The 25127-nt window shown below is 40.5% G+C and overlaps 1 protein-coding gene across 1 annotated transcript in view; it reads right to left on the bottom strand.

The window, feature by feature from the left end:
• Window positions 1-25127, bottom strand: part of LOC126092664 (dynein axonemal heavy chain 2) — a 994477-nt gene that overhangs the window by 319392 nt on the left and 649958 nt on the right. Inside the window, exons 60-62 of the mRNA XM_049908386.1 lie at window positions 20887-21174; window positions 18433-18471; window positions 16224-16369 (exon numbers count right to left, since the gene is read on the bottom strand). Coding sequence (XP_049764343.1) covers window positions 16224-16369; window positions 18433-18471; window positions 20887-21174 — 473 coding nt within the window. The remainder of the gene's footprint in view (window positions 1-16223; window positions 16370-18432; window positions 18472-20886; window positions 21175-25127) is intronic.

The raw sequence follows: 25127 nt of genomic DNA, 5'->3' as shown, positions 1-25127 counted from the left end.
GCGAGTCCAGTGTCTAACCACTGCGCCACCTCGCTCGGTACTTTGTGGATGAAATCAGTTTATTTACATTCACAAACATGGGAAGTACTTCTTCAGCAAGGCAATGTACCAATGTACTCCATGAGCAAAGCACATCACATGAATCAATTTGGGATAAAATATTGGGAGGGCTTTTGTTGCTTTGATCATAGAGGGAGCAGCACCTGAAATAAACACAAACACCTTTTCATGTGCAGAAATATTTTTCTAATACCCTCATTCACAAATCTGATGATCATAGAACGATTTAAGTTTTTAAGTTCTTTGCAGGCTGCTGAATGGAAACAAGAAGACTCTCTTCTTTTAAAGTACCAACAATTAAATTTCCAGGGTAACAGCCACAAGTGTCTGTAGCTTCATCAACTGAAATCCAGATAATGCTGTCCTTGAGTTCACTGCATATTTCTTCCAGGACATTTACGTAAATTGTTGGTATGTAATTCTTATGCAATGTTGATGCATGGGTGTAGAACATGTCAGAAAGTATAGCACAAAAAATATAAAACATGTTAATGAAGGTACTCACTACCTTGACCATTTGTCAGGAGATTGTCAAAATAGGTGAATAAATTACAGTAAACTGGAACTGCTAATATTTACAGAATTAACACACTGTCAGAATGTAACATTGTCATGCAATTTTAATAAATTTATCATACATAAAATATCTAATCTTGACTGTTGTGACCAACTGCTGTCAAAACTGAAATCAAATTGGCATTTTTACTTATGCTGGTCTAACAGTCTCTGTTAAGATATTCATCTATAGATTAGTAGGAGTTGCCAGTCACTTTTTTTTCAAACTCTGTTTAAACTTGTTTTATCTGTAATTATTGCTGGCAAATTATTGAAAATGTATATTCTTGAATATTGGACCCCTTTTTTGACCACGGTAATTGATTTTAGGTCTTTATGTAGATTGTTCTTATTTCTAGTATTGATACTATGTATTGAGCTATTGGTTAGAAATAAGATATATCATTTGCAACAAATTTCAGTAAGGAATAAAGATACTGAGAAGCAGTGGTTAGAATACAAAGTTCCTTGAACGAGTTTCTACATGATGTTCTTGAATTTACACCACAAATGAATCTTATTACGTGCTTTTGCATGCTAAAAGCTTTTGCTCAGTTTGATGAGTTACCCCAGAATATGATCCCCTATAACATAACAGAATGCAAGTAAGAAAAGTATTCGAGTTTTTTTTTTTTACATTTATATCTCCTGCATCTGACATCATTCTCACTGCAAATACAGACTTGCTTAGGTGCTTCAGCAATTCTGTGGTATGACCTTCCCAACTGAATTTACTATCGAGTTGTAATCCCAGAAATTTAACACTGTCACCCACTTTGATCTCCATATCTTTATATGTTATACACATGAGAATTGTGTTTTATTCATCTTCTGATGTACATTTGCAATCCATTTGGTTTGCATACAGGAGACATGTCAAAAATTTATAATACAGTTACAATGATTTTTACGTTAATAAATAATAGCACTACAATAAATAACAACACTATAAGGATATTTCTTGGAATGTGTAACACATTGTATCAAGCTCAAATTTTAAGTTTGTCCTGTATGAATCCATCCACTGAGTAACAACACTTCAGTGTCAGTACTTCATATAGCTTTCTTTTAAATGAACCTAATTTCATCTGCATCAACTTGTTGCCTTTTAATTTATTACAAATTTTCATCCCATGTATTGAGATCCCTGGGCATACAGTCTGAGGTGGTTGGTGGGGAGCATAAAATTTTCTTTATTTCTAGTATCACGTGAATGGACAAAATGGTTTCTCTCAAATAATTCATGTTTGGCGTACAAAAATATAATAATCTCATTTATGTATAAGGATAGCAGAGTTAATGTTTTAAGTTTTGTGAAAGGAAATCTCTTACAGGTTCTGAACTGTGTATATAAAGTCTTTTCAAAGTTTAATGACAGTGAATTCGCTTTAAACTATTTATTATTAATGTCAGTGAAAATTTGATTAGCACAAATTTCTAAATCTGTACTTCACTTCCTACTTATTGCAATGTTTGTATCATCTGCAAACAAAACAAAATTAGCATCTGGCAATTTAACAGATGAGAGGTCATTGATGTACACTAGGAAAGGCAACAGTCCCAAGATGTAACCTTGAGGAACACCACATGTAATTAATTCCCAATCAGACAAAGACTTTGACAGCTTACTTCACAGGTACTTCTCAACAACACCCTTTGTTTCCTGTTAGCTAGATAAGACTCGAACCATTTTGCAGCACTGCCAATGACACCATAATATTCTAATTACTTAAGAGAATGCTGTGATTCACACGGTCAAAGGCTTTTGGTAGGTCACAGAAAATGCCAGTAGCCTCTATTTTGTTATCAAATGAATTAACTACATTCTCAATGTACATGTAAATAGCTTTCTCTATATCAGAACCTTTCAGTAACACAAACTGTGACTTGGACAATATATTATTTGTAGTCAGGTGCTTAAGAAGATGCTTCAACACAACGTTTTCCAATATTTTTTGAAAAATCTCACAAAAGTGAAATTTGATGGTATCTCTTTATCCCCCTTCTTGTAAATGGGCTTAACCTTGGCATATTTTGGACAGCCTGGAAATGTTCTGCTGATAAGAGGTTGATTACACAAATAACTTATGACAGAACCCAACTTACATGAGAACTCTTTGATTAACTTTGCTAATATGTTATCATAACCACTAGAAGACTTAAAATGATTTTATAATGGATGCTACTTCTTTTGGAGACATGAACCATGGACCCTGCTGTTGGTAGAGGCCTGGGTGCCCCAACGATACCCATACTTTAGGTCAAGCACAATGGAGGGATAACTGATGAGAGGCCAGACAAACGTGTGGTTCCTGAAGAGGAGCAGCAGCCTTTTCAGTAGTTGAAGGGGCAACAGTCTGGATGGGCCTTGTAACTAAACTAGAATGGCCTTGTGGTGCTCATACTACAAACAACTGAAAGTAAGGGGAAACTACAGCTGTAATTTTTCTTGAGGGTATGGTTAAATGACGACGGCATCCTCTTGTGTGTAAAATAGTCCCCCATTTGGATCTCCGGGTGGTGACTAATCAGGAGGAAGTCATTATCAGGAGAGATAAAACTGTCATTCTACAGATCAGAGAGTGGAATGTCAGATCCCTTAATCGGGCAGGTAGTTTACAAAATTTAAAAAGAGAAGTGGATAGGCTTAAGTTAGACACAGCGGGAATAAGACTTCTGGTCATGTGAATACAGGGTTATAAATACAAAACCAAATATGGGTAATGCAAGAGTAGGTTTAATAATGAATAAAAAAAAAAGAAAAAAAAACAAGGAATGCGGAAAAGCTACTATGAACAGCAGAGTGAACGCATTATTCTAGCCAAGATAGACACAAAGCTCATGCCAGTTGCTCAAGTTTATATGCCAACTAGTTTATATGCCAACTAGCTCCACAGATGAGAAAGAGATTGAAGAAATGCATGATGTAATGAAAGTAATTATTCTGACAGTTAAGGGAGTGAAAATTTAATAGTCATGGGGGACTAGAATTTGATAGTAGGAAAAGAAAGAAGAGGAAAAGTAGTATGTGATTATGGACTAGGTATAAGGAATTAAAGTGAAAGCCACCTGGTAGAATTATACACAGAGCATAACTTAATCATGGGTAACACTTGGGTTAAGACTCATGAAAGAAGGTTGTATTTGTGGAAGAGGCCTGGAGACACTGGACGGTTTCAGATACGTAAGACAGAGATTTAGGAACCAGGTTTTAAATTGTAAGACACTTACAGGGGCAGATGTCGACTCTGACTACAATCTATTGGTTATGAACTGTAGAGTAAAACTGAGGCAACTGCAAAATGGTAGTAATTTAAGGAGATGGGACCTGGATAAACTGAAAGAACCAGAGGATGTAAAGAGTTTCAGAGAGACCATCAGGGAATCATTGACAAGAACAGGGGAAAGAACTACATTTGAGGAAGAATGGGTAGCTTTGCAGATGAAATAGTGAAGGCAGCACAGGATCAAATAGGTAAGAAAACAAGGGATAGTAGAAATCCTTGGGTAACACAAGAGATATTGAATTTAACTGATGAAATGAGAAAATATAAAAATGTAGTAAATGAAGCTAGCGAAAAGGATTACAAACTTCTCAAAAATGACATCGACAGAAAGTGCAAAATGGCTAAGCAGGAATTGCTAGAGTACAAATGTAAGGATGTAGAGGCATATATCACAAGGGGTAAGATAGATACTGCCTGCAGGAAAATTATAGAGACCTTTGGAGAAAAGAGAACCAACTTTATGGATATCAAGAGTTCAGATGGAAAACCAGTCCTAACCAAAGAAGGGAATGTGGAAAGGTGGAAGGTCCGTACAAGGAAGAAGTACTTGGGGGCAATAGTTTGAAAAGGTAAGAAGATGCAGACGAAGAGAGAAGGGAGGTATGATATTGCTTGAAGAATCTCATAGAGCTCTGAAAGACCTAAGTCAAAATGAGGCCCCGGGAGTAGACAACATTCCATTAGAACTAATAACACCCTTGAGAGAGTGCGAGGTAGCCATGACAAAACTCTTTCCATCTGGTAAGTATGAGACAGACAAAATACCCTCTTACTTTACTTTACTTTACACGTGGCTAAGGCCTTATCGACCATACACCTGCTCTACGAGCCTCTTCCAATTATTTCTATCCAGGGACATTGTTGTCCAATCAGAGTTGATGCCCATCCTAGCTGCATCTTCCCGGATATTCTCCATCCACCTAATTCGAGGTCTTCCTCTTCTTCTCTTTCCTTCTAATTTCTTAGTGGATGCTATTTTGGGTAGTCTGTTCTCCGGCATCCTTGCTACATGACCAGCCCAGTTCAGTCTTCTCTTCTTTAACATTTCCACAATGGTACTATGTTTGTACAGCTCCCGTAGTTCTTCATTTTTCCTTATCCTCCACTCCATGACATTTTCATCGAAGATTGGTCCAAATATTTTTCTTAGTATTTTTCTTTCAAATATCAACAGTTTTTCTTCATCTTTTTTCCTGAATGTTATAGCTTCACATCCATATAATGCTACTGGTACAATAGTTGACTGATAAAAACGGATTTTGAATTCAGTACTAAGTGATCTCATCCTTAAAATTTTGATACAGCTGTAAAAAGTTCTATTAGCTGCTGCTAGACGGGCGTCTATTTCTATTTCTGCTCTATTGTCTCTGCTAAAAAGACTCCCTAAGTACTTGAAGTGGTCAACTGCCTTGAAAGTGAGACCATTTACGGTCAGTGGTGTATTCTTTTGGAGTTTTTTACTTATGACTAGATATTCTGTCTTTTCTTCATTCACATGAAGTCCAGCTTTCTACCTTGAGTGTCCTGACCGGCCATTGTTTTACATGAGTGGGTTGGTAGCCCTCTGCACAACCCCCAACCTGGAGGACCAGGAGTCTTGATTTTGGGGTACTCTACCCCTAGGGATTTGCCTTCACCATGGCTTAACGAGTCTTCCCTACCCGTGCTAGTTTTGGTCCACCCCGGGTATTTTATTTCCCCGGTACCCCCCATATCTGGAGAGCATTCCCCAATCCGCCACCCGGGGAGGCGCCCGATGGGGGACTAGCAACCCCTCAGACTTTAAAAAAAAATAATAATTCCAATTCCAAAGAAAGCAGGTGTTGACAGGTGTGAAAATTACTGAACTATCACTTTAATAAGTCATGGTTTCAAAATACTAACACAAATTCTCTACAGACGAATAGAGAAACTGATAGAAGCCAGCCTTGGGGAAGATCAGTTTGGATTCCATAGAAATGTAACAACATGCGAGGCAATACTGACCCCACAACTTATCTTAGAAGATAGATTAAGGAAAGGCAAACCTATGTTTATAGCATTTGTAGATTTAGAGAAAGCTTTTTACAATGTTGACTGGAATACTCACTATCATATTCTGATGGTGGCAAGAATAACATGCAGGGAGCAAAAGGTTATTTGCAATTTATACAGAAACCAGACAACAGTTATAAGAGTCGAGGGGTACGAAAGGGAAGCAGTGGTTGAGAAGGGAGTGAGACAGGGTTGTAGCCTATCCCCAATGTTATTCAATCTGTATACTGAGCAAGCAGTAAAGGAAACAAAAAAATTGGATTAGGAATTAAAATCCAGGGTGAAGAAATAAACACTTTGAGGTTTGCCGACACCATTGCAATTTTGTCAGAAACAGCAAAGGACTTGGAAGAAGAGTTGAGCAGAATGGACAGTGTCTTGAAAGGAGGATATAAGATGAAGATCAACAAAGGCAAAATGAGGATAGTGGAATGTAGTTGAACTAAATCAGGTCATTCTGAGGAAATTAGATTAGAAAATGAGTCACTTAAAATTAGAAAATGAGTTTTACTATTTGGGGAGCAAAATAAGTGAAGATGGTCAAAGTAGAGAGGATATAAAATGTGGACTGGCTATGGCAAGGAAAGTATTTCTGAAGAAAGGAAATTTGTTAACATCAAGTATAGATTTAAGTGTCAAGAAGTCTTTTCTGAAAGTATTTGTATGGAGTCAAGGACAATATAATTTAGACAAGAAGAGAATAGAAGCTTCTGAAATGTGGTGCTACAGAAGAATGCTGAAGATTAGATGGGTAGATTACGTAACTGAATAGAAATGGGGAGAAGAGAAATTTGTGGCGCAACTTGACTAGAAGGGATCATTTGTTAGAACATGTAGAAGATAAAAATCATAGAGGGAGACCAAGAGGTGAATACCTTAAGCAGATTCAGAAGGATGTAGGTTGGTTGGTTGGTTGGTGGGTTTAAAAGAGAGGTAGGGGACCAAACTATGAGGTCATCGCTCCCTTGTTCCCAATAAAAAAATGAAACAAGTGTGAGAATAGAACAGACGATACATATAACACAAAACAGAAAGAAAGGAAAAACACAAGAATGAAGGAAAGGCAAAGAACACTAAAAGGAACAAAAGAGGACAAGAAAACAACAAAGAGACACTAGAAACAGAAGCGAGTAAAACAAGAAAGCAGATTACAGTGGCTGGCTGACCATGAGAATAGAAAGGAAAGGCCAGCCACTCTGCAACACATTAAAACCTCCACCCTAAAAGCACTAGGGTGGAGGACACAGAGGGACAAAGGACATGCACTAAAACTTAGATCAAATGATAAAAGCCACCCTCACGAATAAAACGTAAAACTAAATCAGCCAATGAGGCATTGTCAGATAAAATGAGCAGCAACGAATCCGGTAACCCAAGATTTCGTAACTGGGCAGTCAAAGTGGAACAGTGCAGCAGAATATGGGCCACTGTCAACCAGGCACCGCTCCGACACTGAGGCATGTCCTCACAGTGCAAGGGGTAACCATGGGTTGCCCAAGTGTGGCCAATGCGGAGCCATCAGAGAACAACTGATGAACTGCGAGAGGCCTGCATAGAAGACTTCCACACATTCGTAGTCTCCTTGATGACATGCAGTTTGTTGTGCATACTGTTATGCCATTCCGTCTCCCAAAGCCAAAAAACCTTGTGACATAAGACAGAATGCAGGTCAGGTTCAGAGATGCCCTTCTCCAGAAGTGGTTTCCATGTAGCCTGTTTGACCAGGCTGTCAGCAAGTTCATTGCCAGGGATGCCAACATGTCCTGGGGTCCACACAAACACCACTGAATGATGGGACCGGTCCAGGGCATACATGGACTTCTGGATGGGTGCCACCAAAGGATGGCAAGCATAGCACTGGTCGATAGCTTGTAGGCTGCTCAAGGAGTCAGAAAATGCTAAAGGAGTCAGAAAATGATTCCTCGGGGCATGATCGGACACACTGAAATGCACAAGATAGGGCCATCAGATCTGCAGTGAATGCACTGCAGCCATTGGGCAAGGAATGCTGTTCAATAAGGCCTCTGTGAACAAAGGCGAAGCCAACATTACCATCAGCCATCGAGCCGTCAGTGTAAACCCCTTCAGAGCCCCGGAACACTTCAAGAAGTGAGAGGAAGTGACAGCGGAGAGCCACAGGGTTAACGGAGTCCTCAGCACCATGCGAAAGGTCCAGGTAAAGCTTTGGCCTACAGCTTCACCTCCTCTTGAGGAGAGGAGGTGAAGGGAAGGACTCCAGTTCAGACAGAAGCGCACACACGTGAACCGCAATCATCAGCCCTGATCTGGGGTGCCTATGTGGGAGGTGAACCGTTATGGTTGAAAAAAGAAGATGGTAATTAGGATGTTCAGGAGAGCTATGAATGTGAGCATGTGAGCAACATAACTGGTGAGGAGTTGTGCATGTCTGACCTTCAATGGAGGGTCTCCAGCCTTCACCAGGATGCTTGTCAATGGACTTGTCGTAAAAGTTCCTGTCGCTAGTCAAACTCCACAATGGTGCAATGGGCCGAGCAAATGCAATGCTGAGGGCACCGCTGAACCATAAATCACACTCCAATAGTCAAGGGGTGATTGAACAAGGGCTCTGTAGAGCTGCAGCAGCATACATACAGTGATCTGCACCCCAATTGGTGTTGCTCAAGCAACCGAGGGCGTTGAAGTGCTGCCAGCATTTCTTCTTAAGCTGACGAAGATGAGGGAGCCAAGTCAATCGAGCGTCAAAAACCAGACCTAAGAATTCATATGTCTCCACTAAAGTGAGTGGATCATCATTAAGGTAAAGTGCTGGTTCCAGATGAATGGTATGATGCCAACAGAAATGCATGACATGTCTTCATGGCAGAAAACTGGAAGCCATGGGTTAGAGTCCATGACTGCGTCTTGTGGATGGCTCCCCATAGGCAATGCTCAGCAACACCAGTACTGGAGCAGCAGTACAAAATGCAGAAGTCGTCTGCAAACAGAGAAGGTGAGACAGAGGGCTCGACAGGTGCTACTAAACCATTAATGGCCACTAAAAATAGAGAGACACTCAATACAGAGCCCTGCGAGACTCCATTCTCCTGGATATGGATGGAACTATCAGAGGCACCAACTTGGACACGGAAAGTACGGAGCGACAAGAGGTTTTGGATAAAAATCAGGAGTGGGCCCCAGAGACCCCAATCATAAAATGTGGCAAGGATATGATGTCGCCAGGTCGTGTCATGCACATTTCGTAAATCAAAAACGACGGCCACCAGGTGTTGGTATCAGGAAAAGGTTGTCCGGATGGCAGACTCGAGGGACACAAGATTATCAGTGGTAGAGTGATGCTGGTGAAAGCCACCCTGACATGTAACTCCAGGGCTGAACCCAACCGCCGACACACCATACGTTCCACCAACTTACAAAGAACATTTGTGGGGCTGATAGCTATCCACATCAAGTCATTTTTCACTGAATTTGAGCACCAGAATGAGGGTGCTCTGCCGCCACTGTGATGGAAAGATGCCATCACACCACATCCAGTTGAAGATGATGAGGATATGTCGCTTGTAGTCAAATGAGAGATGTTTAATCATCTGGCTGTGGATCCGATCAGGCCCAGGAGCTGTGTCGGGGCAATGTGCAAGGGCACTGAGGAGTTCGCACTCTGTAAATGGGGCATTATATGATTCGCTGTGGCGTGTAGTGAATGAGAGTACTTTCCCTTCCAGCCGCCATTTGAGAGTGCGAAGGGCTGGGGGTTAATTCTCTGACGCAGAGGCTCGAGCAAAGTGCTCGGCAATCACATTTGCGTTGGTAGATAACACGCCATTTATGGTAACACCAGGAACACCTGTTGGGGTCTGGTACCCAAAAAGACGTTTGTTCTTTGCCCAGACTTGGGAAGATGACATATGGCACCAAATGGTTGAGACATATCTCTCCCAACACTCCTGCTTTGTTATTTGATAAGTTGGCGAATGCGGGCATGGAGCCTTTTAAAGGCTATGAGGTTCTGCAAGGCAGGGTGCCGCTTATGCCACTGTACAGCTCGCCAACACTCCTTAATTACTTCAGCGACTTCCGGCGACCACCAAGGGAGTGCCTTACGCTGGGGGCACCCTAAAGAGTGAGGGATCACATTTTCTGCTGCAGAAACAATTGCTGTAGTCACCTGCTCAACCATCACATCGATGTTATCGTGTGAGGGAGATTCAACGGTGACAGCAGAGGTGAAAGTTTCCCAGTCCGCCTTGTTTAAAGCCCATCTCAGCAGGCGTCTGTGGGCCTGACAATGGGGCAGTGACAGGAAGTTGTGGAAATGGTCAATACCACACATGTCATCATGTGCTCTCCAGTGGATACATGGGAGGCCTCCTGGGCTGTAAGAGCCACACTGAAATGCGTGGCAGCCCCAGTATTTAACAGGCAGAGGTCAAACTGAGACATTAAAGTTTCGACATCTCTGCCTTGGCCAGTAAGCATGTTGCCACCCCACAAGGGGTTATGTGCGTTAAAATCTCACAAAAGTAGGAAAGGTTTAGGGAGTTGATCAATCAGGGCAGCTAATACATTCAGGGCTACTGCACCATCTGGAGGAAGATATACGTTGCAGACAGTTATTTCCTGTGTCATCCTTATTCTGACAGCCACAGCTTCAAAAGGGGTTTGAAGGGGCACAGTGTCACTGCAGACTGTGTTTAGGACATATACACAAACTCCACCTGACACTCAATTATAGTCACTACGGTTCCTGTAATAACCCTTATAGCCACAGATGGCAAGGGTGCGCATTGCTGGGAACCAGGTTTCTTGGAGGGCAATGCAGATAGCAGGTGTAAAAAGCTTAATAGTTGCTGTAGCTTAGTCAAGCTGCTCCTTGGGTTTCCCTGGCTAGGAGGATTTCACTGGCTCAGTCTCCGGGACTGAGGATGAGCGTGAAAACACTACAACCAGCTTCTTTTGAACTCTTCAGCCATTGGTGGGTGTCATCTTTCCCACTGGCACAAACCTGGGAATGGAGTGACCCAAGAGACCCCTTCCTAGCAAGAGGAGCTGAAGAAGACTTATGCTTCTCCGGCGCAGAAGTGGCAACTGTTATCCCCAATGGTTGGAGTGGTGTTGCTCCCGCAGTAAGTAGTGTAGGAACAACAGGGAGGGAAATGTCCCCCACAGTCAAGGTGGCAGGTGTATGTAGTCTTCCGGCTCTGAGAGGTGACTGGGGTTGGCGGAGCTGATGGTTCCAGAACTGTTGTAGCAGCGGCGTAAGATGATGTCATACATACAGGATGCTGGCGTTCCAAATTTTCTCTTAGCCTCAGTGTAGGTCAGTCAGTCCAGGGTCTTGTACTCCATGATTTTCCTTTCATTCTGGAGAATCCTGCAGTCTGGCGAGCAAGGCGAATGGTGCTCTCTGCAGTTGACATAGATGGGAGGTGGGGCACATGGAGTATCGGGAGCTGGCCAGAGTGGCCAAGCGGTTCTAGGCACTACAGTTTGGAACTGCGCAACTGCTACGGTCGCAGGTTTGAATCCTGCCTCAGGCATGGATGTGTGTGATGTTAGTTAGGTTTAAGTAGTTCTAAGTTCTAGGGGACTGATGACCACAGCAGTTAAGTCCCATAGTGCTGGGATGTGATGGGCATCCACAATCTCGACATGTGACACTGGAAGTACAGGAAGTACAGCACGAAGACATATGGCTGAACTTCCAGTACTCAAAGCGCCGCATTGTGGGAGGGATATAGGGCTTTGCATCACAGCGGTAGACCATCACCTTGACCTTCTCAGGAAATGTACCACTCTCGAAGGCCAAGATGAAGGCACCGGTGGCAAGCTGATTATCCCTTGGATCCCAGTGGACACGCCAGACGAAACGTACACCTCGCCATTCTAAATTTGTGCACAGCTCATCGTCAGACGGCAAAAGAAGGTCCCTGTGGAATATGTTATGCTGGACCATATTTAAGTTCTTACGGGGCGTGATGGTTACAGAAACATCACCCAGCTTGTCACAGGCAAGTAACGTCTGTGACTGGGTAGAGGATGCTGTTTTGATCAAGACTGACCCAGATCTCATTTTGGACAGTCGCTCCACCTCCCCAAACTTGTCCTCTAAATGCTCAACAAAAAAATGAGGCTTCATCGTCATAAAAGATTCCCCATCAGCTAACGAACATATAAGGTACTGGGGTGAATAAGATCTGCTGCCATCCTTAGCGTGACGTTCCTCCCATGGTGTGGCCAGGAAGGGGAACAATTTGGGGTCCTACTTCTGTGTGTTGAATTGAGCTCGTGATCACTTAGAGACTGCTGGTGTTTCACCACCAGCAAGAGATGATGGACTACGCTTCATCACGTGTCATCCACCCTGATGCCACCCAGTCTGACCAGGGCCCTCCCCACGGGTGCCACCCAGCCGCAGCAAAGGCCACCTAGCAGGATGGCCACTGCTGGGAGTTCACGAAAGAAGACGAAGTAATTATTCCAGAATTTGAAACCAGAACAGCTGTCAGCATGAGTGACATAAAAGTAGATATCTTACGTGTTGCGAAACAACTCAAATAACTTAAGAAAGGCAAGTCTTCTGGTCCAAATGGTATACCTATCACGTTCCTTTCAGAGTATGCCAACACAATAGTGCCTTTCTTAGCAATCATATACAACCGCTCACTTGATGAAAGGTCTGTTCCTACAGACTGGAAAGTAACCAGGTCACACCAATATTCAAGAAAGGAAATAGGAACAACCCATTGAATTACTGACCCATATCACTGACCTCAATTTGCGGTATGATTTTGGAGCATATACTTTACTTCAACATTATGAATCACCTTGAAGAAAATGACCTATTGATACATAACCAACACGGATTCAGAAAATATCATTCTTGTGCAACACAGATAGCTCTTTATTCCCTTGAAGTAATGAGTGGTGTCAACAATGAACCTCAGATCAATTCCATATTCCTAGATTACCAGAAGGCTTTTGATACCATTCCTCACAAGCGAATATTAATCAAATTGCATGCATATGAAATATCGTCTCAGTTGTGTTACTGGATTCATGATTTCCTCTCAGAAAGGTCACAGTTCATAGTGATACACAGTAAATCATTGAGTAGAATAGAAGTGATATCTGGCGTTCTGCAAGGTAGTGTCATAGGCCCTCTGCTGTTCCTGATTTACATAAATGATCTAGGTGATAATCTGAGCAGCCCCCATAGATTGTTTGCATATGATGCTGTAATTTACCATCTAGTAAAATCATCCGATAATCAATTCCAATTAGAAAATGGTCTAGAGAGAATTTCTGTATGGTGCAAAGAGTAGCAATTGGCACTAAACAAAGAAAAGTGCGAGGTCATCCACATGGGTACTAAAAAAAAAAATCCGATTAATTTTGGGTATACGATAAATTGCACAAATCTAAGGGCTGTCAATTCGACTAAATACCTAGGAATTACAATTATCAGCAACTTAAATTGGAAAGACCACATAGATAATATTGTGGGGAAGGCAAAACAAAGACTGCGCTTTGTTGGCAGAACACTTAGAAGATGTGACAAACCCTCTAAAGAGACAGCCTACGTTACACTTGTCCGTCCTCTGCTGGAATATTGCTGCTCGGTATGGGATCCTTAGCAGGTAGGACTGACGGAGGACATCGAAAAAGTGCAAAGAAGGGCAGCTCGTTTCAGGTTATTGTGCAATAGGGGTGAGAGTGTCACTGATATGATATGCGAGTTGGGGTGGCAGTCACTGAAACAAAGGAGGTTTTCTTTTTGGCGAGATCTATTTACGAAATTTCAATCACTAACTTCCTCTTCTGAATGTGAAAATATTTTGTCGACACCCATCTATGTAGGGAGAAATGATCATCATAATAACATAAGAGAAATCAGAGCCTGAACAGAAAGATTTAGGTCTTCCTTTTTCACACGCACCACCCGAGAGTGGAATGGTAGAGAAGTAGTATGCAAATGGTTCGATGAACCCTCTGCCAGACACTTAAGTGCGAATTGCAGAGTAACCTTGTAGATGTAGATACCCCAGGGGGATGGGCATCTACCCCTTGGCATATGTGAGGAGTTAATGGTGCAGGTATCAGCAGAGTGATCCCTGTGTCGTCAGGGTACATGGTGGTCCCACCACAACAGACTGGCTACCGTACTGGACATCAGGTGCAAAGATGTCCATGGTCATCATCGATGCAGAAAGTGACACTGCACAATACATGGTGAAAAACGCAAGATCTCAACACACGATGGACACGATGCAGCATCTAAGGCACACTTCCCCAATTGGCTCACTTTTTTGGGAAAGTTTTGAAGAATGGAGTTCAAACCCTACAGGGGACCATTACATAAAGGCCGAAACATGTGAAACTCCTTTTAGTCGCCTCTTATGACAAGGAGGAATACCTCAGGCCTATTCTAACCCCCAGACCCGCAGGGGGGAAGGATGTAGGTTGCACTAGTTACTCAGAGATGAAGAAGCTTGCACATGGTAGAGTAGCATGGAGAGCTGCATCAAACCAGTCTTTGGACTGAAGACCACAGCAAAAACAATGAGTGTCATTTCCATTTTACTGAAGTTATTTGTGAAGAATGATCTCAGATACTTTTTAGCACTGTTTACCAAACCTGATAACCCCTAGCTGTCAGTAACAGAAACAGAGTACAAGGGTGATTTGAAAAGTTCTTGGAATGGAATAGAAAAACAGTTCTTACATCACTCAAACTTTTTTATTTTTCAATGTAGTCTCCAATGCACTTGGTCGAATGATGTTCTTCTGCAGTCTCGAACATATGATATTTTAGAAATGAGTGTGGGATGATAGAATTCTACCTACTGCATGTCACATGTGTGAAGGTTTGAAATTCGGTCACGAGAAGAATGTAGACACAGCTGTCAAATGGCAATGACAAGTACTTGTTGGGCGATCCATGGAAGTTTTAGTTAAAGTGTACAGAAGAACCATGGAGCTGCTATGTTATTCTGTGCTAATTTTGTCACTGACCATTGTTATAATAACGAGATTTCAATCAATACTTGTTGACCATATGATCTGGAGGCAAGAATTCATGAAGAACTACGCCATGATAAGTGGGGGTAAAAAAAAAAAAAAAAATAAAAATAAAATTAAAAAAAAAGGTGAGAAAAACTTTGACATTTGATCAAACTCGATGTACTTTTTTGGTCTTGGCTCTCCGGGATGTTTCCATTGGGACAACTGGGCTTTAGTTTCAACATCATAATCCATGTTTTGTAACCAGTTATGACCCTTTTGAGCAAATTAGGATCATCATTGATGTTCTTCAAGAGTTCATGAGTGATGCTCATGCGATGATTCTCCAGATCAAATTGAGAAGTTTTGGAACAAACTTAGCTGACACGTCTCATGCCCCCCCCCCCCCCAAAAAAAAAAAAAAAAAAAAAAAAAAATTTACATGACACGAGCTGACCGATATGCCAACATCCTCAGTAACTTCTCTTACAGTAATCTGACGATTTTCCAAAACAATTTTCTTCACAGCTTTGACATTATCATCTGCTGTTGATGTGCAGGGGCATCAGAGTGAGGTTCATCATTGCCATCTTCTTGGCCATCTTAGAAGAGCTTGTGCCACTTGTAAACATTTTATTTTTACTTAGAGCAGACTCACCGTATGTTACTGTCAACATTTCAAGTGTTTTAGAGCACCTGATACCATCTTTCACACAAAATTTGATGCAAATTCTTTACTCTATTTTTTATAATAATCGAAAATCACCGAGCACAGTTAAACACCTCTAGCCTTTCTACCTGTCAAAAATAAACGAAGTATGCTGTACACTTGAAACTGTGAGCATATGTTCAGGACATGTGTACCAACATAACAATAAAAAAGATCAATATTCGAATGTATGTTGCCCACGCAATTTGAAAAGTCACCTTACTTTCTGAACGGCCCTCATATACAAACAGCACAACCACAACACAGTAATAGTAAAAATCAAGCAGTGCACAGAAAACTGTCAAAATTAATTTAATTTTCATATAATAATGACCTTCAGGTCTAATTCTTTGTTATATTACCTTCTCCTACCCTTCACCCCCCCCCCCCCCCCCACACACACACACACACCACACCACACACTGTGAGAAGCAAACTCCATACTGTGACTTGGCTTGTCACATATTATTTTCCATTAGTAATGTTAACTAAAGTTCCCTTTTTTAAATAATTTTTAAGTTACATTTTATGAAGTTAGATAATATTCACAGTTAGAAAAAATTAATTTCAATAACAACAGCTCAATTCATGAAACATACGAAATATATCCAGCAACAAGTTCCAAATAATTTGTTGGTGTGACATAATTGTGCCTCTTCATTTCAATCAGCATTTTTTTAGACCACTTGGAAACAGAATCATGGATTGTAGCAAATATCCTTGCTACAGCATCTCTCAGTCTCTCCTACAATCAACATAAGACATAAGATAAGTATACAACATCAATACAATAAGGAAAGTTCTACAAGAATGTAAGTAATTTAGGAGTAACAGAGACTACTCACAGAATAGCACAAGCATTGAATTGTCTACAGATACACACAAAAGAGAATGTACACCCCCCCCCCCCCCCCCCCACACACACACACACACTTGCGTCCCTATTTTGTGTGTTGAGCTTGCATAATATAGGGACACAGGTATTTGTGTGTGTGTGTTGCATGTCTTTATTTTTTTTCTGTCTAACTGTACTCTAGTTTGCTGAAAGGTTTCTTCTGAAAGACAGCAAGTTATCATTCTCTTTTGTGTGTGCCTGTTGAGAACTGAATGTTTCTTGTATTCAGTGAATGGTCTCCTTTACTCCTCAATTATATACAACATTAATATTATCACAAAAAATGCAGACTAGTTAAGTATCAAGTAAGTACACATACATAAAAAATAAAATCTATAAATCGGGAATAAAAATAAAAGAGCTATTTTCCTCAAATCAGTTACATGTACCATCACAGTCTCATTCTGAGATATGGACACACAATATAATATGCTACCATGACAGTGAACCATTTGTGTATTTTTCTTTTTATGTTAAGAAACTGCAAGCAATATGGGATGCTTTCCAGTATATAAAACATCTGACAGCTGATCCCTGTCACCTACCTCAACCTGTCATACCCTTTTTCCCCAAACCAACTGACATGCATTTCCATGTGTATTTAAGCAATTCTTCCTGAAAATATTTTATACATGTTGAAATGTGAGAGCAACTTCACTGGTGGAGATTAATAATTTGATGCCATAGAATAAGATTCAAAATAAAATACAAATGTTTACCATCCTAAATGAAATCTGAGATTTCTATAGTTAAGGGAAATGGTTCATTACTAAGATGAATGAAATATCACGCTCTCATTTTCAAAAACACCACAAAGTGTATATAAATCAAGTACTTAACTGAAGAACTTTGCATTTCCCTTCAGAGTTATACAAATGCCAAATTTGGTGAAAATATATGTATATTTTTTCATTAGGGTTTTTCAGTGTCATTGAGGCGATAATTTCACTTTTTCTAGTTGAATTATTTGTTCCATTTTTTTTTAAATTAGTTCCAGAAGCCAATGGGGCAAAGGAAAAAAAATTGTACACTTTTGTAAAAACTAAGATTTCTCTGATTTGACCAGTGTGATTGTTTATTTAAGTGGGACGTAGTACTACGATGCTCGACCTATCTTGTAATCTGCCTTCAGAGAATTATAATGATAAACCTGTCAGCGATGCAAAAGACCTCTGTTGTACCATCACCGCTGGAGTTGGATGAAAATTTCCAAAGTGGTCTTCAAATGACATGGATCCATGACAAAACACACACCTATTCCTTAATCTTTTCCATTTCCTCTCTGCAGTATGAGTTACAGACTTCTGTGCAGCAATGGTTTCCCATTCTCTGCATGTCTTCTTGCATTTTGCACCAGTTCTGTGGTCTTCCACCTTCCAAATATACTATACCTGCCTCTGTGAGAAACTTCACAGAGGTCCTGACACTCTTAAAGGAAGGGCTGCTTCTATACTTCTGTGGATGCTCTAATCAATATAAGCGTATCTTTACTGCCCCTATGACAATTATCCACAGACTGTTAATGTACCTCAGATATCTACACTCAATATTCTGAAGTGCACTGTATCCATAAATGAAAACAGTAGAAAAAATTTAAGTTGAATTTCAGAGACAGATTCAATTTTCATTACACAGAACTTACATTTGTAACATACGGCACACTTCTCACATTTGCAGTTTTTTTCATCTTTAGTCACCTGTACCAAATATTAATCAAACTGCTTTTTACAACGAGTAAAAAAGGTCTTCATACTTCTGTGTACTTATATGTTCTCACTGTTCCTGTTCTTGCAGTAGGTAACACGACTTGGGAGTTTCTATTCAATACACAATTTACAAAGAACTCAAAACTGAGTTTCAAATTGATTGCATTTGATATGGAAATTAATATTACAAACTTTGCTTTGGCTCACCTGCTCTTCCAACATGTCCTTATCCATTTTCACTTGCTCCTGTAAAAAAGACGATGAAGTTAATAATAAAATTCACACACACACACACACACACACACACACACACACACACACACACACACACAGATATATATACAGGGTTATTACAAATGATTGAAGCAATTTCACAGCTCTACAATAACTTTATTATTTGAGATATTTTCACAATGCTTTGCACACACATACAAAAACTCAAAAAGTTTTTTTTAGGCATTCACAAATGTTCGATATGTGCCCCTTTAGTGATTCGGCAGACATAAAGTCGATAATCAAGTTCCTCCCACACTCAGCGCAGCATGTCCCTATCAATGAGTTCGAAAGCATCGTTGATGCGAGCTCGCAGTTCTGGCACGTTTCTTGGTAGAGGAGGTTTAAACACTGAATCTTTCACATAACCCCACAGAAAGAAATTGCATGGGGTTAAGTCGGGAGAGCGTGGAGGCCATGACATGAATTGCTGATCATGATCTCCACCACGACCGATCCATTGGTTTTCCAATCTCCTGTTTAGGAAATGCCAAACATCATGATGGAAGTGCGGTGGAGCACCATCCTGTGGTATGTTTAGCTCCCTCCTTGCTTTATTCATCGACTTCCGCGGGCTACGCGTGAAACTTGCCCACACGCGTTCAACCGTTTCTTCGCTCACTGCAGGCCGAACTGTTGATTTCCCCTTACAGAGGCATCCAGAAGCTTTAAACTGCGCATACCATCGCCAAATGGAGTTAGCAGTTGGTGGATCTTTGTTGAACTTCATCCTGAATGTCGTTGCACTGTTATGACTGACTGATGTGAGTGCATTTCAAGCATGACATACGCTTTCCCGGCTCCTGTCGCCATTTTGCTCACTGCGCTCTCGAGCGCTCTGGCGGCAGAAACCTGAAGTGCGGCTTCAGCCGAACAAAACTTTATGAGTTTTTCTACATATCTGTAGTGTGTCGTGACCATATGTCAATGAATGGAGCTACAGTGAATTTATGAAATCGCTTCAATCATTTCCACATGGGAAAAAATATATCTAAAAACAAAGATGATGTAACTTACCAAACGAAAGCGCTGGCATGTTGATAGACACACAAACAAACACAAACATACACACAAAATTCAAGCTATCGCAACCAACGTTTGCTTCATCAGGAAAGAGGGGAGGAGAGGAAAAGACGAAAGGATGTGGATTTTAAGGGAGAGGGTAAGGAGTCATTCCAATCCCGGGAGCGGAAAGACTTACCTTAGGGAGAAAAGGACAGGTATACACTCGCACACACACACATATCCATCCGTACGTACGTTGAATGAAGAACAGAACAGTTACTGACAAGATTTGCTGAGACAGAAGGCATTAATGTAAATTAAGGCCAAGTGGGTGGCAAGAACCATGGACTTGTTGTAGCACCTGCAGAGTTCTGGGAAACTGGTGTCTGAAGGAAGAATCCAGATGGTGTGTGTGGTGAAACAGGCACCTAGGTCATGACTGCCACATTGTAGTGCATGCTCTGCAACAGGATATTTTGTGTTGCCGGTATACACCTTCTGCCTATGCCCATTCATCATAACTGATAACTTGGTGGTAGCCATGCCCTTGTACAATGCCAAACAGTATTTACATAACATATAGTACATTACATGTGTCATTTCAGACGTGGCTCTCCCTATGATAATACATGGTTTTCCAGTTACAGGGCTGGTATGGGTGGTGGCAGAAGGGTGCATAGGGCAAGCCTTACAGTGGAGATGGTCATAGAGATAAACGAGTGCAGAAGGAGCATAGCATCTGACAAGTATACTGCACTAGTGTGACCTATTCTTGAGTACTGTTTGAGTGCTTGCGATCCACACCAGGTTGGATAAAAGGAACATATCGAAGCAATTCAGATGCAAACTATTAGATTTATTACTGGTACGTTCAAACAACACAAAGCAATGCAGAGATGCTTCCGGAACTCAAATGAGAATCACTATAGGGAAGGCGCATGTACCTCCCACGATAGAATAGAGCAAGATTTGTTGGAAAGAAATATAAACACCTATGAAGAAAGCTAGGGTAAATCACATCAACAAGTCATTGATTACCTCAATAAACATAAAGAGGCAACACAGATAATTTAATATGAAGTGGAAAATTAAAAAGAAGATTATTTAATTTCTCTTGTATGGGCTGGCTGCTATGGAGGATCCAACAGATAATAATAATATAACAACATTATAAATCATAACCCACTTGTTGGCACATAGTCTATTCAGTAACTTCTTAACAGTCAACACAGCATCCAAGTTATGTGTGTTTGCATGTGTATTGAAAATTCACATCGTAAAAATCATAGCGTGTATAGTGGATGGAACAAATAACAAATGAGGTAAAATTCATCCAATTTAAAGAATTAATTATCATAAACATATTGTTTTTGAGGATGTTACCTCTGAACCCATTGTTTTTATATTTTCCAAGAAGTTAACTGTTCCAAGATACTTGCTAGCGACTTCAAGCAGGGCTTCTTGAGGCCATTCCAAGAACCAATCAATGGTTGTACAGTTTATTAAAGCTGGATACTGACGCAGTCTGTTTCTGAATGCATCACCAATTGGACTGAGGCATAAAACAATATGTAAATTGGCACGAGTTCTCGCTATAAGATAATTATACATTGCTTCTGTTGTTGGAGAAACCCCTTCTTTTGCTGCCGTCGCCGAGAGCTTGTTTCGTATCTGTAACAAAAATCACACTTCAGATTACTGGTGAAAGCACAAACAAACAAAACAAAACAGTTAATAAAAAATAGGTGTCAATATTTGTCAATGATACAAAGCAGCAGGCAAAACACACACTTCTAAAAGAGCCTTCTTGCTCTGGTACTCAAATCTTAGAGTTTCAATTTTTCTTCAGTTCCATTTTTATTTCCCAGTTTACTGGAAGAGCAACTCTGTTACCAAAATTGTGCCAGTTCTTCTATAATAAACTGTTTCGGAATGCTCCCTTAAGGATAGCTAGTTTATTACAAATCCATTCTCATATTCACAAATGAGAATCATCACTTCTATAATTCTCCTTAAACAGGAAGACCTGACTAATTATGGGATATGACAAGATCAGTATTTGTCACAGTAACCTGCTGTGAGAGAAGGTGCATCGTGCAATAATCTCTCTAGTAAGTACCCTTATTTTTACTTCACATTTTCTTCCAGCTGTCCTGTTTCTTTGGTTGACTTAGACTGTAAGCATCGACTGGACTCTGTTCAATCCTTTGAATGTTAAATTTCTTTAAATAAAACATCCTTCATAAATTGTCTCTGTTTTGTCTTTTGGATTTGCTACGGACACATACAAGAAAAACATGTAACAAATTTTGCACTTTTTCAGCTAATTAGTGCATTTTCTGTAGCTGAAAACAATATTAATACTTATTATTGTTGTAAGTTAAGGAGAGCTATAATAGAAGAAAACAGAGTTCACTAACAAACATGTTATTCAATCTCTCAGCTCAACAGGCAAACATGACATTTACTTGTACTCAGAAATAACAATAAGCTTAGTCATGAGGAAAATTTGTAACATGAGATTGTATGTAGCAATGCATGTAAGCTTGCAAGAATATGGATAACATACAAGAAGTCGAGGAAACTGAAGAACCAGATATGACCATGAGAGTTAGTAAAGAAGTGCCAGACTGCACTGAGGTAGTAAACTGAATCAAAGCCCAAAGTGCAGCTTTAAGTACTCAAAATGTGACTCTAAGAGAAAAACTAGACTCAGAACATTCTCAATTAAATAACCAGAGTGAAACCTTAAATAGTCAAGCGGCAAATATTGGTTTGTTAAATACCAAAGTTGACTCACAAAGCAAAGAATTTCGTAATCTGTTTGAAGGCATGGATGCTTTAAAGACTGAATTTGACACCTTAAATAGTAAGGTAGAGAATTTAAAATTAGATTTAAAGAATGAATAGACTAGTTCCTCGACCATTCATGTAAATCAAATGTACACTGGCTTTAGCCAGAAACAGAAAGATAATTTGACAAAAAGGTAAGAATTGAATATTGAAGACAAATATAATAGTGTAGAATCAGAGCTTAATGAAAAGTTAGAATCCTTTGAAAATGTGTGTAATGTTAGATTTACTGCAGTAAAGCAAGGGTTGAGTACTTTGAAAGAGAGTGTCGATAAGCAGGATAATTTAATGCCAATAACTAAATCGCAAATTACATGTGTTACTACACGAGTAGATAATGTGGAAAGGAACTTCAAAGAGAAATTAGCAAACTCTGATATCATAAATATAAGTAGTTTGGAGGAACAGGTTGAAGAAATTATAGATTGAAAGTTACCAAGAGAGTAACATCTGGAAATGTATCTCCCATTCTATCTTCTGAACTTAATGATACCAGGAAACTTATAGATGACCTGTGGAAAGAATTCAAGCTTATCCAGGATAAAGTAGACAAAAGGATAACTTCACCTAATGTGGTATTAACTAGTGAAGTGATGAGCTGATCTGCTACGGGGGGCTAATTCAGGATTATCCAGGCAACTCCCTAAATTTAAGTCAGACAGGGATGTACATCCGACCCACTTCTTGAAAGGATTCAACCAAGTTTTGCCATAGAATTTGGAAGATTCTAAAAAGATCTAATTTGCTGTGGGTTACCTTCTAGGAGAAGCCTTAGAAAGGGGAACCATGAATATTGAGAATTTTTCTTCTTGGGGAGACTTCCAAAAGAAGTTTAAAGAGAAATACTGGTCTGCTAGTGCATAAGAAAAGTTAATATCAGGTCCATGGGACCTGGGCGGAGTCATGTATTCCCCCAAGGATGTTAACATTCTGAGTAAACGGGCGGAGTGACGACCATTGGATCCCGAGTTGTTTTCAGTGTTTCTTCCAAAATAGTTTTCCTGCATCGAATTCCTTTAAAATCTTAAACTATCCTGTCATCTATTCCTAACATCTTAAAGAATACTATAATCATAGTGCTTAGAAAACAGGATATGACTACAAGATAAAGAAAACTTAGGAGAATCACAGAATAAGAAAGAGAGTGATATCAAAATAAAATAAAATGAATAGAGTATTATATTTATGGATAATATAATATCAGGTGAAAATTAAACAACTGCAATACCATAATGCATAAATTTTCTATTTTGTATAGAGTATTTTATACCTTTTATAAGATGTGATGTAAATGGGAGGGTTTGTATAGGTTTTGAAAGAAGTGGGTATTGTAAATAAAAGCATGGTTTACAAGAGCAAATAAACCATGGCTAACACAAAACACACATCACACCTTTCAGACAACCCTCGCAAACAAGTGTGCCTGATTCTTCACCATTTGCCGTTTCCATAGGGTTGCTAATATTTCCTTTGTGGGCCTCAAGGGTGAAGGTGGGAATGTCCATTCTGAAGGAGACGATTTAACACCAAACCTCTTCTGGCATCTCACTCAAGTACCTGAGGGGTAGGGATCCTGGGAAAGGGGGGTGGGAAGGGCTTCCTGTCTTTGAGGCTATCTTCTTTCTCTTCTTGGATCTTAGCAACCATATGTATTTTTTTCCTTTCTTTCTTACTTCTCATTTGAAGACCTATCTATTTTTTCCCTCTTTCCATATTCACAGACTTCTATCACTTAAGTCCTTCCTTGTTTGCATGATTTCTACGAGGTGCATTCAAGTTCTAAGGCCTCCGATTTTTTTTCTAATTAACTACTCACATGAAATCGATGAAACTGGTGTTACTTCTCGACGTAATCGCCCTGCAGACGTACACATTTTTCACAATGCTGACGCCATGATTCCATGGCAGTGGCGAACGCTTCTTTAGGGGTCTGTTTTGACCACTGGAAAATCGCTGAGGCAATAGCAGCACTGCTGGTGAATGTGCGGCCACGGAGAGTGTCTTTCATTGTTGGAAAAAACCAAAAGTCACTAGGAGCCAGGTCAGGTGAGTAGGGAGCATGAGGAATCACTTCAAAGTTGTTATCACGAAGAAACTGTTGCGTAATGTTAGCTCGATGTGCGGGTGCGTTGTCTTGGTGAAACAGCACACGCGCAGCCCTTCCCGGACTTTTTTGTTGCAGTGCAGGAAGGAATTTGTTCTTCAAAACATTTTCGTAGGATGCACCTGTTACCGTAGTGCCCTTTGGAACGCAATTGGTAAGGATTACGCCCTCACTGTCCCAGAACATGGACACCATCATTTTTTCAGCACTGGCGGTTACCCGAAATTTTTTTGGTGGCGGTGAATCTGTGTGCTTCCATTGAGCTGACTGGCGCTTTGTTTCTGGATTGAAAAATGGCATCCACGTCTCATCCATTGTCACAACCAACGAAAAGAAAATCCCATTCATGCTGTCGTTGCGCGTCAACATTGCTTGGCAACATGCCACACGGGCAGCCATGTGGTCGTCCGTCAGCATTCGTGGCACCCACCTGGATGACACTTTTCGCATTTTCAGGTTGTCATGCAGGATTGTGTGCACAGAACCCACAGAAATGCCAACTCTGGAGGCGATCTGTTCAACAGTCATTCAGCGATCCCCCAAAACAATTCTCTCCACTTTCTCGATCATGTCGTCAGACCGGCTTGTGCGAGCCCGAGGTTGTTTCGGTTTGTTGTCACACGATGTTCTGCCTTCATTAAACTGTCGCACCCATGAACCCACTTTC

This window comes from Schistocerca cancellata, chromosome 7 (genome assembly GCF_023864275.1).
Source record: "Schistocerca cancellata isolate TAMUIC-IGC-003103 chromosome 7, iqSchCanc2.1, whole genome shotgun sequence".
Classification (NCBI taxonomy): domain Eukaryota; kingdom Metazoa; phylum Arthropoda; class Insecta; order Orthoptera; family Acrididae; genus Schistocerca; species Schistocerca cancellata.
This window is presented reverse-complemented; position numbering and strand designations above follow the sequence as displayed.